The sequence below is a fragment of the Stylophora pistillata genome, chromosome 10 (genome assembly GCF_964205215.1).
Source record: "Stylophora pistillata chromosome 10, jaStyPist1.2, whole genome shotgun sequence".
NCBI classification, from domain to species: Eukaryota; Metazoa; Cnidaria; class Anthozoa; order Scleractinia; family Pocilloporidae; genus Stylophora; species Stylophora pistillata.
This window is the reverse complement of record NC_142528.1, coordinates 22,605,428-22,624,198: the sequence shown is the minus strand read 5'-3', so window position 1 is coordinate 22,624,198 and position 18,771 is coordinate 22,605,428. Positions and strand designations below refer to the sequence as shown.

General features: G+C 42.0%; 1 protein-coding gene and 2 pseudogenes across 1 annotated transcript; 2 read left to right on the top strand and 1 right to left on the bottom strand.

Annotated features, from left to right (window-relative positions):
• The first annotated feature begins 2,245 nt into the window (after positions 1-2,245).
• LOC148722286 (uncharacterized) lies at positions 2,246-4,172 on the top strand. Its single transcript, XM_088736434.1, has 3 exons — positions 2,246-2,909; positions 3,223-3,279; positions 3,538-4,172. Exon 3 carries the CDS (start codon positions 3,549-3,551, stop codon positions 4,062-4,064), a length of 516 nt encoding a protein of 171 aa, XP_088592560.1. The 5' UTR covers positions 2,246-2,909; positions 3,223-3,279; positions 3,538-3,548; the 3' UTR covers positions 4,065-4,172.
• Positions 4,173-10,403: 6,231 nt separating this feature from the next.
• LOC148722285 (uncharacterized) lies at positions 10,404-10,981 on the bottom strand (annotated as a pseudogene).
• A 3,027-nt stretch (positions 10,982-14,008) lies between these two features.
• On the top strand, positions 14,009-18,192 carry LOC148722284 (uncharacterized; annotated as a pseudogene).
• Positions 18,193-18,771: the final 579 nt, after the last annotated feature.

Here is an 18,771-nt window from a genome sequence, read left to right as displayed (position 1 = left end):
CACGATCCTCGCAGTAGATATTTTCTCTGGTGAGAATTGCACTCACTAGAGAGCACTGACAGAGACTTTTGGAAAATTCTTATTTGGGTGGTATACCAAATAGAACATAAAATGTATTATAAAATGTATTATATGGTATATAAAATGTATTATTTACCTGTTATTTCTTCTTCTCCTTTTTTAACTTATATGTCCCGTAAATATCGTTGTTAGACATTGTAACCAAAAAGCCTAAGTTGAGAGTTACAATAAACGTATATTTGTAGGTATGTATGTATGTATGTATGCATGTATGTATGTTGTACTTTATATCAATTTGGTTGATCAAGAAAGGGTGGTGTACTGCGTCTGAGCCCGCGATGTCTACAGATGTAGGTACCAAAATTGAAGATGAAGCAATTTCCCGTCTGATTTAGACGTTTTTATTTTTCTTTTAATTCATTTTGACATCTTTTTAAACTTGCCAGAGCGAACAATTTCATTCTTGAAGAACGACATGCTAAAAATTCTCATTGATAAAGAACGCATGGCTCATTTTAAGGTGAAGTAAACTTTAAATTTTTGCTGCGCTGGGGTAAATTTTCAACGCTTGCTAACTTTGCCGGCTCTCGAAATAAACAATTTATTCCTGATTCTAATGAAGCAAAATCTTTTTGCTATGTAATAAATCCTTTATTGACCGAGCGTGAGGTCAAGATGGCTGAATATTGGCCGAGTTTTTTTTGTTGTTGTTTTTTTTGCGTTTTTATGGACCTCGATTTCGTCTCAGTCCATAAAAGCGCATTAGAGAACTCAGCCAATATCTAGCCATCTTGACCTCACGCTTGGTCCATAACGCATATTTTTGTGACAAGTACATCGAAATGGGCGCTAAGAAAGAGGAACATGTCACTTAACTGAACTTGTGGCTGCGAAGACACAACGTATACAGTCGTAAAACTTGTTCATTTCAGTCTTGGCCACGTACGTATCACAAATGACAAACTTCACAATCTTTGAGACTAAGAGAGGTCATTTTAATTTCCACTTCACTAAAATCAACAAACATTTGATGTAAGACCGAGTACGTGTACACCCATAGCAAAATGCAGCAAGGTTCCACTCATTGCAATGATTAAATCAATGTAGTGCCACCAGAATTAGTATTAATCCAAATTAAGTGAGAGTGATTATCTGGCTTTCGAGTTTATTCTACACTGTTTAGTAAGATTATTAGGTCTAAGGGAAACACAAGTTCCAAACTATAAAAAAAGAAGCAGTAGATATGGGAAAAAAACACAAAAGTAAAACTGTCTAATATCTGTGTTGAAATTAATCGGATAACGGCCAATTTAGACATTTTTGTTCGTGATATTTTGACCGAAGGAAAAAACATCGGCGGCTTGAAGTAAAAGTTAAAGGGGTTTCGTTTCGCTCTCAAGTTTGCCCCAAACTTTTTCAGTACACCCCAACTAAATAATGCGCCTTTCCTCTGCATAAATTCGTAAAATGGGCTGCAAGCCCTTGAGTCACTAGATTTACAACATCCCATCCCTCGTGTTCAAGATGCGCTTGCACACTGAAATGAAACATACCTCTTACGGGATCATATTTTAAACATGGACTGCTCCGAGCCAAACCAAATCAATAAGGAGTTGATATTCCCACAACTGATCATTAATAATCCGCTAACCTGAAACACGCTATGACGTATGCTGAACCGGCTGTTAAAAATGAGAATCAATAACTTCTGTATTGCATCAACTGTCAAGCCACCATAAGTCAGTCTTGTTTTCTCTGACAAAATGAATTAGATTAAAAGAATCTCACGGAGCCATTAGCGATCTCAGTTCAAGAAGGAAATTACACTTCGTGAAAACATCAGTAAGGAAGTGAGGAACCGAAAGTATTATTTTATTACGTGAACAAACCATGTAAACATAGAAATAAGTTCAAAGTCATTACTCGCTCTGACGAAGGACTGAAGCTCGAAACGTCAGCTTGGAAACTCTTTATGGTGGCTTATTTATATTATCAACCCAAGTGATAAAACCAAATTATCTTTTTATACTTCCCCATCGACGCAGCACTAGTTTCAGTTCTTTAGAAACGTGCCCCCTCAATTATGGTTTAAGCTGTGGCAGTTAATATAAGCGAGACCCTATCTTTATCTTCGACAAGTAAGGAGCGAATTGCGACATAGCCAACTGGATTAATTTCGAACGGCCCGAATAACATGACTGATTTGTTTTTTTTCCTCAGGGAATGGAGACAGTACTCTGTGTTATGTTCGTCTGACCCGAAAAAGAAACAGGTTCCCACTGAAATCTCTTAGTGCGTTTCAAAGGAAATTTCGAAAAGTGGTTTGAAAGTGACCCAATACAACATGTTTCTCTCCAAACAAGTTGGTCTTGTTTCATCAAAGCGACTGGCGGCACGTTAGTTTGTTCAACTGACTGATAGCCGGCGTACGAGTATTCTGAATTCATTTTGCCTTGGCATAATCCAACAAAGCAAACAATATGAAGTAAATATTTAGTGTGTGACTTAATACATACATACATAGGTTAATTGACCACTCCCTATGCGGGCTTTTCAGGGCCAACACCCACCCATCCCACCCCAGGGGAGGACATCCACCACACAGTAGTCTCGTGCGTGGGAAATCAACGTCTCCTACTCCTAAACCTACAGGAGACAGGGCCTACGGTTTATTCGTCCTTATCCGAGAAGACTAGAGTATCTATCTATTTCTTGTTATAGAAAGGTAGCAAATTCTCCTCAATTATTTTAAGACCATGAGTATTGGTCCGGCCGGGACTCGAACCCTCAACCTCCCGCACAACACAATCCGGCGCGCTAACCAATTGAGCTATATCTTAATTCTTTCAGAATCAACGTGCATGTTATACTATCTAACTGATGAGAAGGTTGGCGTTCAGGATTAAAATTTGACTACAGGTCGGACATACTGAAGAGAACTCGGAAAGACTCAGAATTAAAACTCTAACTTTCAAAAGCCACTAGAAAATGAATGCGGAAGAAAGAACTTACAATAACAACATCAAAATCAATCAGCTTTATGTCGCGTCATTCCCGTGTAAGCTTTGATTACAATTTAGAGACTTCCTTTTCCGACGAGAAAATTCGAGTTGATTACTTCTGATACAATACACAGAAACCGATGTCGAAAAGAGTTATGAACGCATTGATGAGTTCTATATTCCTTTTTGTCTTCTAAAGGAAACATTCGATCGGAGAAAGGAACACAGTGTCAAATTGAACACTCATTCTCTAAAGGTAAGGCATTATGAGTAATTCATGAAGTGTTCTTGACCAGCAACTTTATGGACTGGAACAACAATCTGGGCCGAAAAGAAATCGATTCCCTCGGTGTTCAATTCAAAAGCGTGTAGTGAATATAGAATACTTAAAAAATAACTTTCCCATGATTTTCTTCGCTCTGATCGATTGGAATCGATTCCGCCTTTATCTAAATGCATGTTTTTTTTTTGTTTTTTTTTCATGTCGTACTGTTTTTTATTCTATTTTCTTCAGATCAAAACCAAATGAGCATGTTTTTCAAGTTCGTTGTGGTTGTCTTGATGGCCACCCTGTTTATCGACGAAGCTTCAACGAATACCTTTCCTCGTTGGGTGAAGCTTAACAAGAGTCCGGTCTGTTTCGGGGCTCAAAGTAACCAGTATGGTCGTTTTACCTACCCTCGGAACATCTTCGTGAGCTCGTTCATGCTCGTCCACCGCTATGGAACAGTGTCGTGTAATAAAAAAAATTACAGCTACTGGGGATGTTCTACGAATAACCCATATCTTTCGGTTGTCTTAACGGATCATCAAAACAGGATACTGGCCCCAGCTGCATCAAAATTAAACAAGTATGGATGGTACAATCTGGCAGGTTACACCTCCTCGTCCTCTGCTCTTGTGTTCTGTGCTCCCAAGAAGCCCCACTGTATCTTCGCCAATACCGAGCTGCGCCTGTGGTACGGAGAAGATTTACGTGACCATACAGAGAGTAATAACGGCGGCCGAACTTGCGCAGATGTGTATGGTCTGTTCGCCTAAACTGTTCCTAACAAGAAACCTCGAACATTAGACGGAATAGATCAGTTGCTGTGAAAATTTTATTTTTTTCCTTGTACTAAGCTATCGGAAAAAAGAAAATAAAATCATTCGAGGTGAGGTGACTGATATTTATTTACAACCAAAACCTATTTATTAAAAGGAAAACTGTAAACTTAGATGCTGAATGCTTCTTGTTCAGCATAGTTTCATTTAAAACCTACTGTTCGGAAGCGAAACGGAAAATCCAAACAGACACTTTAAATTTAATTCCAACACGGAAAACTGTAGACTCACAGTAAACGACAACGACCGTTAAACAAACCGCCACACGATAAAACTAAAAACTTTCTCAACTCTTCTCTATAATTATAAAATAGAGGAAAAAATTACTGAATGCTGATTAATCAATGAAGAGGGTATTTTTCCTTAATTTTGTTTGAGAAGAGGGCAAAATTACTAGCTCATGATTGGTACTCAGGTTGCTTAGCAACAGCTTATGCTATCGAAAAGTTGTTGCCGAAGATTTTCTGTAACAATGGCGTCTCGTTTCGAGATAGTTGACGAGGAATATATCGAAGAATTAAAAGACAAGAGTGAAAACGTTAACACGAGAAAAAGTACGGAGTACTGGAAGAACGTTTTTAAAAAGTGGGTGAATGAAAGAAACTTCCAAGCAAATTTAGAACAGTACGAGAGCGATGTCCTCGACCGAACTCTGGCGCAGTTTTATGCCGAGTTACGAAAAGAAAACGGGGATGAATATGAGCCCGACTGCCTGAAAGTAATGCAGGCATCACTGGAGAGATATCTAAAATCAAAAGCCTATCAAAAGTCCTGGTATCTTTGTGCAAAAATAAAATTTCATTCAGCTCATTCGTGTGTTTGTGGCCATTGATTCTCTGTCAACTTTAAATGGCTTCCTATGACTGATTACCGAAGAACGCATTCAGAAATTCAGTAATTTTCCCTTCAATTTCATCAACAAGTAATCGCAATGGGTCCTCGTAAAATTAAGGATTAATATCACTTGTGTTTTCAGAAATTGCTGAAAACACAAGTGATATTAATCCTTACTTTTACTCGGCCACGTGCGATTGGTTGGAGCGCCGGATTGTGTTGTGCGGGAGGTCGAGGGCTCGAGCCCCGACCGGACCGATACTCATGGTCTTAAAATAAGTGAGGAGAATTTGCTACCTTTCTATAATCAAAAAATGGATAGATTTTCTAGTCTTCTCGGACAAGGACGAATAAACCGTAGGCCCCGTCTCCTGCTGTGTTAGGGGTAGGAGACGTTAACTTCCCACGCACGAGATTACTGTGTGGTGACTGTGGTGGATGTCCTCCCCTGGGTGGGATGGGAGGGAATTGGCCTTGAAAAGCCCCCATGGGGAGTGGTCAAGTGACGTATATATGTATTACCTATATTAATAATATTATTACCTATAATAGTATCGTATATGAGAACGATCCTTCGCAGTAAAGCACTATTTGAGCAATAGTGAAAATCAGACCTGAAAAAAAAAAAATTTCAGGCCTGTACGGGATTCGAACCACTGACCTCTGCGATACTAGTGCAGCGCTCTACCAATTGAGCTAACAAGCCAACTGGGAGCAGGCCATTAAATTAATTCGATATAAACCCGTAGATGATAAATCAAACAACAACAAACATATGAAACATATGTGTGAACTGCGGTTATGAGACGTATATGAGAACGATCCTTCGCAGTAAAGCACTATTTGAGCAATAGTGAAAATCAGACCTGAAAAAAATTTCAGGCCTGTACGGGATTCTCATATACGTCTCATAACCGCAGTTCACACATATGTTTCATATGTTTGTTGTTGTTTGATTTATCATCTACGGGTTTATATCGAATTAATTTGATGGCCTGCTCCCAGTTGGCTTGTTAGCTCAATTGGTAGAGCGCTGCACTAGTATCGCAGAGGTCAGTGGTTCGAATCCCGTACAGGCCTGAAATTTTTTTTTTTTCAGGTCTGATTTTCACTATTGCTCAAATAGTGCTTTACTGCGAAGGATCGTTCTCATATACGTCTCATAACCGCAGTTCACACATATGTTTCATATGTTTGTTGTTGTTTGATTTATCATCTACGGGTTTATATCGAATTAATTTGATGGCCTGCTCCCAGTTGGCTTGTTAGCTCAATTGGTAGAGTGCTGCACTAGTATCGCAGAGGTCAGTGGTTCGAATCCCGTACAGGCCTGAAATTTTTTTCAGGTCTGATTTTCACTATTGCTCAAATAGTGCTTTACTGCGAAGGATCGTTCTCATATACGTCTCATAACCGCAGTTCACACATATGTTTCATATGTTTGTTGTTGTATAATAGTATCACTAATAATAATATTAACAATATTATTAACTATAATAGTATTACCTATAATAACTAAGTAGTTGTCAGTTGTCAGTACAACTTTTGTAATTTAAAGGTCTAATAAAGTTCTTCTCTTCTTCTCAAAACTGACAAAATCTTGCCACATTCGCTTAACAAGACCGGAATATCTACGAAACAAAGGCGACCCCAAACATCGGCGACAATCCGCAAAAAATACGTATCCTCATTCAAGTCTGATTTTACAGCGGTGAAATGGTAAAAGGAAATAATCAAAAGGAAGTTTTGACAAAATACAACTCTGACTATTAATTTACAAAGGGGAGAAAAAACATGACAGGTCAGAGAATCTCTCAGAACTGCACACGTGCTACAGAAACTAAACGAGTACTTTTAAAGAACTGGAGCCGTGGGGCTAAATTAAACAAACAGGTATTATTTCTAAAGATTTGTACATTGTACAGGTGGGAGAACAATAGGACACGTAGTCCCCTACTAGGTTCATCTACCTAAACCCAACCCACCCATCCCACCTCGGGGAAGGACATCCATCACACAGTAATCTCGTGCGTGGGAAATTAACGTCCTACCCCTCCTGCAGGAGACGGGACCTCCATTTATTCGTCCCTATCCGAGAAGACTAGAATATCTAACTATTTCTTGATGTTATAGAAAGGTAGCATATTCTTCTCAATTATTTTAAGACCTTGAGTATTGGTCTGGCCGGGGCTCGAACCCTCAACCTCCCGCACAACAGTCCAGCGCTCTATCCCTTGAGCTAGCTGGGAGGCGGTTATTTTTCATTCGGTCCGATTTTCAAGAAGGGTAACAACAGCAAAAAGTGGAGTCGAAAGTTTTTATAAAGATAGAATCGTAACGCAGAGCAGAAGGCTTATAAGTGGGATTATTAAACTCTAGACTTGCTACAGTCATTACACAATAGCGTGTCAAGTTGATATGATAACCCAATATCTGCAGCAGATATTAGGTTGTCGTGTGGAGTTCAAAGTCTGTCTAGTTTCCAAGCCCCTCGTCCGTCTAGTGTCCTCAAACTCTCCCAACTCAGAGAGCAATGTCTTCTTTTGCAAACCGTTTAAAAGAGTTTAATAAGACAATTAGTGAATTTGGTTTTCGCGTGATGTCACCTAAAGTGATCACTACACTGACCAAACATTCTTTGATGTGTGAAAACTGTATTTGATTCCAACGAAACTTTGCATTGAACGAAAAATGGCGACTAAACCAAAACAAAAAATAACAACAACACCACGAGGTCTCGAATCACGTCATTATCACATGATGTCGATCATAGGTACGTAAAGCGTACAAATTGAACTAAATGTTATTTGAATTAAAACAAGGTAATTATAGTCGCGACACGTGATATCATGGATTATGAAACCTCGTGTTAGTGTTATCTGCCAAAGCTATCTGCCTCAGCCTTCGGCTCCAGTATATAACTCAGACCACTGCACTGATAATTCATAATACCATGCTCAACCTCATCCAATAATTGCTTAATGGTACACGTCAACTTCACTTTTCTCTATTGCTAGGAAACCTATGCAGTTATACGTTATCTCGGGCTCATTCGAGTAATGGTGCTCCCAATTTAGTCGACTAAGATCTTCTGCGTATCGCAAAATATTATAGCAGACTTCTTTCACTGCAGAATACAATCAAACCCGTATTAAGCGGACAACCACAGGGAATGGCGCTTAATACAGGTTGACCGCTTTATACAGCTTCGCAAGATCTTCCACTAGTGCTGCTCCCAAGTCGAAGTCTTAGGCCTAGTTTATACGTCGCGGTACAGTCGAATTTAATTCAGACGAATTTAATTCAAGGTCCCACAAGCAATTAAATTCGACGATAGCGGAACATATAAAACGAATTAAATTCGTTTGGTAAATTAAATTCGTCCTTGACGTTTTATCCGTCTTGGTAAGAAGGATAAAATGTCGATAACGCGTCTTCAGTTTTAACGTCGCACTAGCGTCGCGTCGAATGAAATGCATACATTTTCTTAATGTATTTCAACCGCGCCATGTTTGTTTCCAAATGACACCTCTGACCAGAGGCACTGCATTTGGGAAGAGAATTAAATTCGATCGTATTGATTTCGCCGCATAAAACCACGCCACGATTTACGTCGACGGAACGACGAATTTAATGGAATTAGGGCTGATAGTTTCTAAAGAAACTGTTTGGGGCTGGATCGGTGGGTGTAATGAAATAATTTGAATATATCAACAAAGTTGAAATGGTAAATTGGCCACCGTTACGATTAAAAAAGCTGACGTTTCGAGCGTTAGCCCTTCGTCGGAGCGAATAGGGAAATTGTGGTTTGTGTGTGCTTTTAAAGGCAGAAAAAGGAGCTACGTGATTGGTGGGAACATGGTAACGGGAAAAACACGAATAAATTAGTGGAATGAAAACCGTTCTGCATCCTGTGGGATGCAGTCTAAATCCCACAGGTATCAACGAACGCTTTTCATTCCACTAATTTATTCGTGTTTTTCTCGTTGCCATGTTCCCACCAATCACGTTGCTCCTTTTTCTGCCTTTCAAAGCACACACAACCCACTATTTCCCCATTCGCTCCGACGAAGGGCTAACGCTCGAAACGTCCGCTTTTATAATCGTAACGGTGGCCAATTTACCATTTCAACTTTGCTGATATATTCAAATTAATGGAATTAGATTCGTCTGAATTAAACTCGACTGTAGCGCGACGTATAAACTAGGCCTTAGTCGACTAGGATCTTCCGCGGTCCAAAGCAAGGATGAATTTTATTTGTCAGGTTAAGTTTGATAGACTCAGGCATTCAACCTTTCAAAACCTCACAGGGGGCAGATAGCTTGAATATTGATGAATTACGAACCCTCAACATAAACGCAGAAAGAAGTAACGAACCCTACTTAGGTTTGGAACGAGAGCTTTTTGTGGCCTCGCTTCGCCGATGCCTTAAGTCCTGTCCAGACATCATATGACACAAGAAAAAGTTTTGGCAGAGAAACATCAATGATTGGTAGAATTTTTGCGTTGAGATACAGTCAAACCCCGATGTCTCCGTCCTTCTACCAGAACTGTTTTGTTTATCTATCTATTTGCTTATGGTCTCCATCACTGAACATTCATTCTTTTATTTCCGGCGGTATCTTATTGCAACTAGAATTTTATAAGATTAAGATGTCTATGCAGATATAACTTTTGTATCGTTCACTGAGTGAGTTTCAAGACACACCAAATGGTGATATGCTTTGTCTGAGCCCACGATTTCATGCTGAAGCGGTAGATATACAGTATGAAGTATACTTTTGACGTTCTACTGACATGGCTTAGAAAGTGCGAGATGTTTGTTTAAGAAAGATATGCTTCAAACTGAGTTTGTCAAGGATCGTGGTGCACGCAAGCTTTATCACGCCTACATTCGGAAATCGTTGTTTTCTGACAATTTTTTGTCTTCAGAACGTTCTTCTCTTTTCATCTCCGCATACGCGAACGTCGTAATGACTTAGGTGGCGTACTTGTAGGCTTTCAGAACCAGGTTCTCTCCCTAACTTACTAACAACTATACAAGCCGGAAAGTCACTGTGTTTAAGAATCGTACGACGCTCAGCCGGTTTTTAGTGAAGCTCAAAACAGGATGGTGAATCAAAAGAAAACCCGTACTGTCCGAAAAGTTACGAGTTTTCCTTTTCGCTTTTTTTTTCCCTTTCAAATATTTCTATGAACTTCTCAATTTTCTTTCGCTTATTTTGCGAGAGCAGTTGTTTCATTTGTTTTACTTATAAATTTTTGCGCGGGAAATTGGCCCCCCGCCGGCCAAAATTGATCCCTTCGCGCATGCCCGACGTTTGACCATTGTGTTCTTTAGAGTTTCAGTAGCTCTTGGATTAATATTTGGATATGGGATCGCAGGCTCATGTAAACTGACTCTTCTTTTCTCTCACCTCGAATCACCTTCGTCTTGGCGACTTGTTACAAGGACAACCTTTCTCTGTCAACTATTATCTCGTTCAGTCTAATGTTCGAGGTTTGTTGATTGCAGTTTAGACCAGCCGACCATAAACATCTTCGCAAGTTTTGCCGCCATTGTTGTGCTCTGTGTAGCCACGTAAATCTTGTCCGTACCACAGGCGCAGCTCGGTATTGGCGAGGAAACAGTGGGGCTTCTTGGGAGGACAGAACACGAGGACAGACGAAGAGGAGGTGTAACCTGCTAGCTGGTAAAATCCAGCATGGTTAGTATAGCCAGGGGCTAACAACTTCTTTTCTCCTGTTATTATGACGGTGGTAAGTTGTCTGTTATTTGGTAAACAATCCCAGTAACTATAATCTTTTTTATTACACGTCACTGTTCATTGCGGTGGACGAGCATGAACTGGCTCACGAAGATGTTTTGAGGGTTGGCAAACGATCCGTATTGATCGTCTCGGGCCCCAGAGCAGACTGGACTCTCGTTTAGCTTCACCCAGGGAGGACAGGAAGTCGCTGAACCTTCGCTGATGAACGCTGTGGCCAGCATGCTGATTAGAGCGACCTTGAAAAGCATGGTGATTTGGTTTGAACTGAAGGAGAGAAGAAAAAACCAACATTTGGAAGCGGAGTTAGTAGACACAGAGGCACCTCTTGAGCATATTTTGTTAACCCTTTCACTCCCAAGATCTCATCAGTAATTCCACAGCCCAAGCTCTCTTTGAGAACCACAAAAGGAACACAATTTGCATATCGATTTATAAGGATTTGTATGGGATTTTCTACAAGATATCCATAGAGATAGTTAAACGTGAAAATATTAAATAAAAATGGCTTACCTCATTCCATGCGAGTGTTGCTTGCTCCTGGTGTCGTTATTTTACCGATTTCACTTGATTTAAGCGGTTTCTTTTTATCCTGGTTTTCTCTTCTTAAAGGGAAGACAAGGTCGAACACTTCTGTCCAGACAGCCTCCAGAACGAAGTAAAAAATCCCGAGCTAAAATGTACCCACGGCCACAAATCCACAGCAGAATTCAAGGGCAAAGATTGACCTTTCATTTCGATTTTCTAGCCACACAATCTCAGCCCTGCGATCGACACCGGGCGGCTCTTCGTGTCCTCAGTGAAACGCAGAAATGTTTGTAGACATCCACGTGATTTTAAACACGACACAACGACCGTTGAAATCGGCTTGGTAACCTCGTCATGTTAGCAAACCAAGACTCGCGGGGGTACTAGACCTGAGGGGACCCCGGGTTTTACAAGAAGTTTTGTTGACAATTTGAGGTCTAGATTTGGTCGGTTTTTGTTCTAATTTCGCCAATAGGTGTAGTACTGTTGTGAGGTAAAATTGGAAGTTGTCATTTTGAGACTTTTTCAGTTAAGCTTTCTGTTTTGTTGAGCCTTGCCTTTTGCGCCTACGTTTTATTTTGGTAGATTTATAGTTTTGATCTTTTATTTTTAGTGTGTGCTTGAACTTGGCTCAGCTCGTGGATTTCCTTCTTATCGTGCTAGACATTTCAATCGCTTGTTATGGTTGAGAATAATTAGTTTCATAGGTGGTCATGTTTGGGTTGGTAAAATTGACCGCGAGTTTTACCCACACTGAGGATCCTGTTTGTACGCGCGATTCTCGTGCGCAGCTCGATCACTGGCGTTTAATTGGTTCCTTGGTGCTCGCTAAGTACCATGGAGCGAGCCACCCAATTTCCCTTTTTGCAAACAACGGATACACTATAGAAACTCCCACGGTCAGCTAACCCAAACATGTCTGTGATTTTTGTATTTAATGTGTGGGCACTCCTCGCTAAAGGTAGTAGAAAAAGTAGTAGAAAAAGTAGTAATAGAAGAAGAAAAGATCTGAAGCGTTGTAGTAGGAGAGAATAAAAAAGAGAAGAGTTTTGGTACCTCTCGTTAAAAGTTAAGCGAGTTGCTAAACCCCTTAACAGCACATTTGACTTGTTCAAAGTCACTTTTTTACGAAAGTGATACGTGGACGATGTTAGTCGACCAAATAAGAATCATCAATAGTGAGAGATCTTTCGTAACCCTGTTGTAAAGGGGAAAATATTATAACCCATTAAGCCTTAAAAGAATGACTGGCTTCTAATCTATCTTTACAACATTATCCTTGTATCAACCATCAAGGTCGTATAAATAGAGGACATGATCACCGATTTAGTAAGCTCCTGATTTACGATTAAATCTCCTTCTCAGCAAAAGAGAACAAATAAATAATTAGAGAATCTAAGACCTGAGTTGGCAACAGAATAGTTTGTTAGAGGCTCAACTGAGCCCGCGATAAGGTGTAACTACATATTCGGTTTCCTACCAACAGAGAAAAGTTAAGTTGAAATGTATTGCAAATTGATTGTCACTTGTCAGGTTTCTGCTCTGTTTTATAAATTTCATAGTTATAAAAACTTTCGTCTCTCCTTTTTTCGTGGTAAGCTCCTCGAAAACCGAACATGAATGAAAAATAATGTGGTTTTATCAGTTAAGTTAATCATGTGAATTGGCCGCCGTAAAGAGTTTGTAAGCTGACGTTCATAGCGTCAGCCCTTCGTCATTCGCTCTGACGAAGGGCTAACGCTCTGAATGTCAGCTTACAAACTCTTTACGGCGGCCAATTCACATAATCAACCTCGTAGGCAAAACCAAATTATGTTGTTATACCTCCCCACCGACGCAGCAGCACAGATTCTTTATAAACTTAGCCCCTTTATCTATTAAAGAGAAATACCTTTCTATTTTATTTACCTCCACGACATCAGTTCTTTGAACGAATTCGTTCAGTTTCTTTAACACGTGTGTTGTCCTAAGATTAAGAGTTTCTTAGACTTTTTTTAATGTCTTTTTTTCCTCCTGAAAAGTTTGAAATATAATTGGAAAAATATCGGAAAAAGATCGAGGAGTTCCAATTACGAGTACGCTGTCTTGGCCCTCCCATATACACGCCATCACTGCCAAGGCCAACAAGCTCCTTGGGGTTCTAAAGCGGACATGTCCCTTATTAACTGACGTGTCTACCCAGCGCACACTATACTTATCGCTAGTCAAGTCACAACTCTGCTACGCTACTTAAATCTGGCCGCCTGCTCAGATTTCCCTGAAGGCACGAGTCGAGCGAGTGCAGCGGCGCGCTTCCAGATGGATCTTAGAAGCCCGGATTGGCGAGATTTCCTACAGAGATAGACTTATTACCCTGGGCTTACTCCCTCTTACCTACGACAGAGAACTGAAAGACTTGGTATTCTTTTATTCTTTTATCTTTTACCATACCGACCTTGATGTACATAGTTTCACAGACTTTATTTCTCACGCCCGTACTAGACTGAGCAACTCCTTTAATTTGAAAACACCAATCTGTAAAACGAGCACTTTTCAGGCCTCCTACTTTAATTGTAATACCGAAGAAAACGTGGACGTCGTGGAAAGGAATCTGATTGCTCTTCGCGTCATCGTAGAAGAACTAACGAGATGTGTCGCTGCTCTGTTAGACGACCTTGAGGACGAAGGTAACCAGCTAAACGTTGCTAACGAATGGTACACAGAAAGGAGTAAGCAAACAAGCGATTTTATTGAAAAAACCGCTTGTTGGATTTCGTCTGCGAAAGAGGCCATCGAACAAAATTTGGAAGTTAGATCGCAAGCCAGTTCAAAGCGTACACGAGCATCGCACCGTTCGCACGCGTCATCAAGATCCTCGATCACCTCTAGCAGAGCGAAAGAAAAGGCTAAGGCGGCCGAATTGCTGACAAAAGTAGCTATGTTGGAACAAGGGTAAGAGCTGGAGAAAAAGGCTGAAAGGCTACGTTTAGAAGAACAGTTGGCAGTTGCTCAAGTTCGCCGGTGAACGTATGTTTGCAGAAATCGAGAATGGGGCCAAGGAAGATTTAAGCTACCAATCGGCCGAAAATGCATCAGAAGCCCTTCGTGTTCCAGAATTTTCCTTCCTAGGCCGTCTTTTCCGCCTGTGATCAGTCTTTATACCGATCGAAGCGCAACGTCGAACACTGTAACGAACGTGAATTTCTCTGCGGGTTTACATGTTGACACTCCTATGATACGAACACCTCCTCACCCTACGCGACATCCTTCTAAGTTAAACCCCCTTGCACCTGAGTTTCACGTCGGCAACTTACGGCCAATATACAGTTTTGTGACGTTCTTCAGAAACAAACAAGATTAACCGAATTGTTGGCAGAACAACAACAACAGAGTTTACTTCCGTCGTTCACGCTGACTAAATTTACTGGCGATCCCTTGGAATATTCCACATTTGCCAGAAGCTTTGAATCGCAAGTGGAAGCTAGAGTCAGCGCAATTGGTGTTCGTTTGCAATACCTGGAGCAATACTTGCAAGGGGAGCCGAAGGAGCTCATCAAAGGATGTCTTCCCCTGGATAGAAACAGCGGCTACATTGAAGCTAAGAAGCTCCTTAAGGAGAAGTATGGAGATCCGTAAAAGATTTCGAGTGCGTATATTAAGAAGATTAACGAGTGGCCTTACATACGGTCGGGAGATGAACTGGCGTTAGAACGACTTTCTATCTTTCTTGGTCAGTGCCGGAGTGCAATGTCCACCTTAACCTATCAATCCATACTTGACCATCCGCACAACTTGCAAAGCCTGGTGTCAAAGCTTCCTTTTCCACTGCAGGACCGGTGGCGTCGAGAAGCCAATAAGAAAAGGCTTGCTAGAGGAACGATCCCTACATTTGATGATTTCGTGAGCTTTGTAAGCACCGAAGCAGGAATTGCTACAAATCCCGTCTTTTCCCGAGAGACCCTTCGTCGCGTGGATTGCTCATCGGATCGACCTGATCGCTCAAACAAAGGCAAAGGTCCTGGGAAGCCTAAAACTTACGGAGACCGTACTCGCGCCTCGCATCACGTCTCCAATCATGCAACTGGTGTAACCGCTGATCACAAGATTGATTCTCGTAACCCTGCCATCACCCGTAAACTTTGCAATAAGGAGCACGACTTAGATGACTGCCAAACCTACTTGATGAGATCTTTGCCAGACAGGAAAGAATTCCTTAAACAGAAAGAGTTGTGCTTCGCATGTTTCGAATCCCGGACACAGATCCAACGGATGCGCACAAAGGAGAACCTGTCGGAGGTGCTCACGAAGTCATCCTGCGCGACTTCACAACGACAAGTTTCGCATAAATGAAGTGGCCTCTAGGCCGCAGATACCCCCGCCTACAAAGCTTAAAGATCATGTTTTGAACGCTCAAGCTGAAATGGATGAAGCAACCTGTAATGCCACTGGCACAGAGAAATCTATTTCTGTTGTACCCATCGTTACCGTCAGGCTGAGATCTGCAGAAAGTAAAGTAGTTACGTACGCCATGCTTGATGCCTGCAGCACCGGCTCCTTTGTTCTTCAAGATATCGTATCCAGCTTGGGTGTAAAGGGCACTGATACGCAGCTGATGGTGAAGACCGTCAACGGCACCAAATTACACAACGCTCAGGTTCTGAATGGATTAGTCGTTACAGACTTAAAGGGTGACAATACCGTGCAGTTACCTAAGATCTTCGCCAAGAACGACCTTTCTACCTGCGAAAACGTTCTTACGCCAGATCTTGCTCACCGGTGGAAACATCTCAAAGGGATAAAAGCAGAACTGCCACCACAGTTGCCTGATGCCAAGATCGGTCTTTTGATCGGTTCTAACTGTCCGAAAGCTCTCGAGCCTATAGAAGTATTAGCAAGCGAAGATGGTGGTCCATTCGCGATTAAAACGTTTGCTGGATGGGCAATAGTAGGCCCTTTATACATGTGCAGTGAAAGGCATCCTATAGTAGATTGCCATAAAGTTGCTGCAATGGAAGTCTGTTCTGGTAAACACCTCGATCACCACTTCGTGGTAGAGAACAAAGTCCGAGAAATCGTTACCCCACGAGCGTTGAACAAGATGTCTGAGCTAGACTTCAGCAAAGGAACTGATGATAGGGACAAGGATACTCACAGGAAGACAAGAGGTTTCTCAAGGTTGTTACCCAGGGTACTTGGCGTACAGAAGATAATCATCATGAGATTCCCCTTCCATTCCGCTGTGATGATGTACGCTTCCCTGAGAACAAGGAGCAGGTCCTTCAAAGAGCACACTGGTTAAGAAAGAAGCTTATCAATAATGAGAAATTTTACAAGGACTGTGTCAATTTCACGAACAGTATCATTGCCAAGGGATTTGCTTGGAAGGTGCCGTCAGATCGTCTATTTGCAAAGACAGGCCAAGTTTGGTACATACCCCATCATGGAGTCTACCGTGCTAAGAAACCCAACGAGATCAGGGTCGTATTTGACTGTAGTGCCAGGTTCGGAGGAGCATCGATGAACGACCAACTGTTACAGGGGCCTGACCTGACGAATCGACTCGTGGGTGTTCTAACAAGATTCCGTCAAGGACCGGTCGCCTTCATGAGTGATATCGACGCCATGTTCCATCAAGTCCGGATACCAGAAGGGCAGCGAGACTTCTTGCGCTTCCTATGGTGGCCTGATGGAGATTTAACGAAGAATCTTGAAGAGTATCAGATGAACGTACATCTATTTGGCGCAGTTTCCTCGCCGAGTTGCTCAAACTTCGCGCTGCGGAGAGCAGCCGATGATGCCGAGAAGATCGTTGACCCAGAAACCGCTGACGTCCTGAGGAAGAATTTCTACGTTGACGACTGTCTTCGTACGGAGGAAACTTCGGAGTCTGCTATCCAAAGCCGGAATAAGTGGTGTTCGCCATGTCTACGCACATGGAGGTTTCAATCTGGCCAAGTTCGTCAGCAACAGTAGACTTGTACTAGAAAGTGTCCCAGACGAAGCACATGCCCAAGACATTAGAACATTGGAGCTAGGCAGCGGTAAACTTCCGCTTGAGAGAGCTCTCGGCGTGCAATGGGCAACCGACTCGGATACGTTTGGTTTCAGAATCATTGTTAAGGACCAGCCGCCAACCCGAAGTGGAAAGTTGTCTACGATATCTTCCGTTTACGACCCCCTGGGAATAGCAGCACCCTTTCTATTGGTCGGAAAGTCAATACTGCAGGATCTATGTCGCACGAGGTTAAGCTGGGATGAAGAGATTGGCGAAGAGTACCGCGTACGCTGGGAGAACTGGAAAAGCCAGTTACCTGCCCTGGAAAGTTTTTCTATGGAGCGATGTCTCAGACCTGCAAACTTTGGTACAGTTGTCTCTAGACAAATCCACAGTTTTTCTGATGGTAGCTCAACGGGTTACGGTCAAGTTACATACCTCAGAATCAAGAATGAGAAAGGAGATACCCATTGTGCGTTCCTTATGGGGAAAGCCCGCGTAGCTCCCATCAAGATCATGACAATTCCACGCCTTGAGCTTACCGCGGCCACAGTTTCAGTTAGAGTGGGGGAGATGATTTCAAGAGAGATAGACGAACCTCCTGTGAGCAAGACTTATTGGACGGACAGTACAACTGTTTTGAAGTACATCCGAAATGACAAGAAGCGTTTTCACGTGTTTGTAGCGAATCGCGTGCAAACAATAAGAGATGCTATGAATCCTAACCAGTGGAGGTACGTTGGAACCGACATCAATCCAGCTGACGACTCGTCACGTGGTCTAAAAGGCCACGAGCTATCCAAACAACATCGATGGATCCCTGGTCCAAATTTCCTATGGCAACCTGAGAGCGAATGGCCTCAACTTCCTAGTGACTTGGACGATGTTTCTAATTATGATCCTGAGGTTGAGAAGGTTCTTGCGCACAGCATGAATGTTGAAGAGACCGCAGACCTTTAGAAGAGGCTCACACGCTTTTCCGAGTGGTACCGCATGAAAAGATCTATTGCATGGATAATCCGCCTAAAACCAAACTCTGATGACAGGGCATCGCTTCCCAAGGATAGAAAAGACAAAGTGGGACAAAGTGGGACGTACAGCAAAGGTGAAACGCAAACCCCTTAGAGTAGAAGAGCTGGACAGAGCAGAGAAGACCATTCTGAAACTGGTGCAAAGCAGTACATTTCCTAAAGAGATAGAGGCTCTACAGAAAGTTCGACGGGTAGATTGTGAGAATGACCGCCAGTTCGCGAGGGAAATGAAGTCCGAAATTAAGAAATCTAGTACCTTGTATCGCCTTGGTCCTTTCTTGAACCAGGGCGGACTCGTACGTGTTGGCGGAAGGCTAAGCAAGTCACAGGAGTTTTCAGAAGGCTTTAAGCACCCTGTGGTCCTCTCCAGGAAGAGTTTCATCGTGGACCTCATATTTCGCGACGCCCATAAGAAGGTTGCTCATGCAGGCAGGGGTATTACGCTGAGCCAGCTAAGAAGTCAATATTGGATACTTAATGCCAATTCCGTTGTGAGGCATTTCATCTC

What these genes read in the sequence shown, in the direction of transcription:
- LOC148722286 (XM_088736434.1), top strand. Translation starts at nt 3,549, where the DNA reads ATGAGCATGTTTTTCAAGTTCGTTGTGGTTGTCTTGATGGCCACCCTG.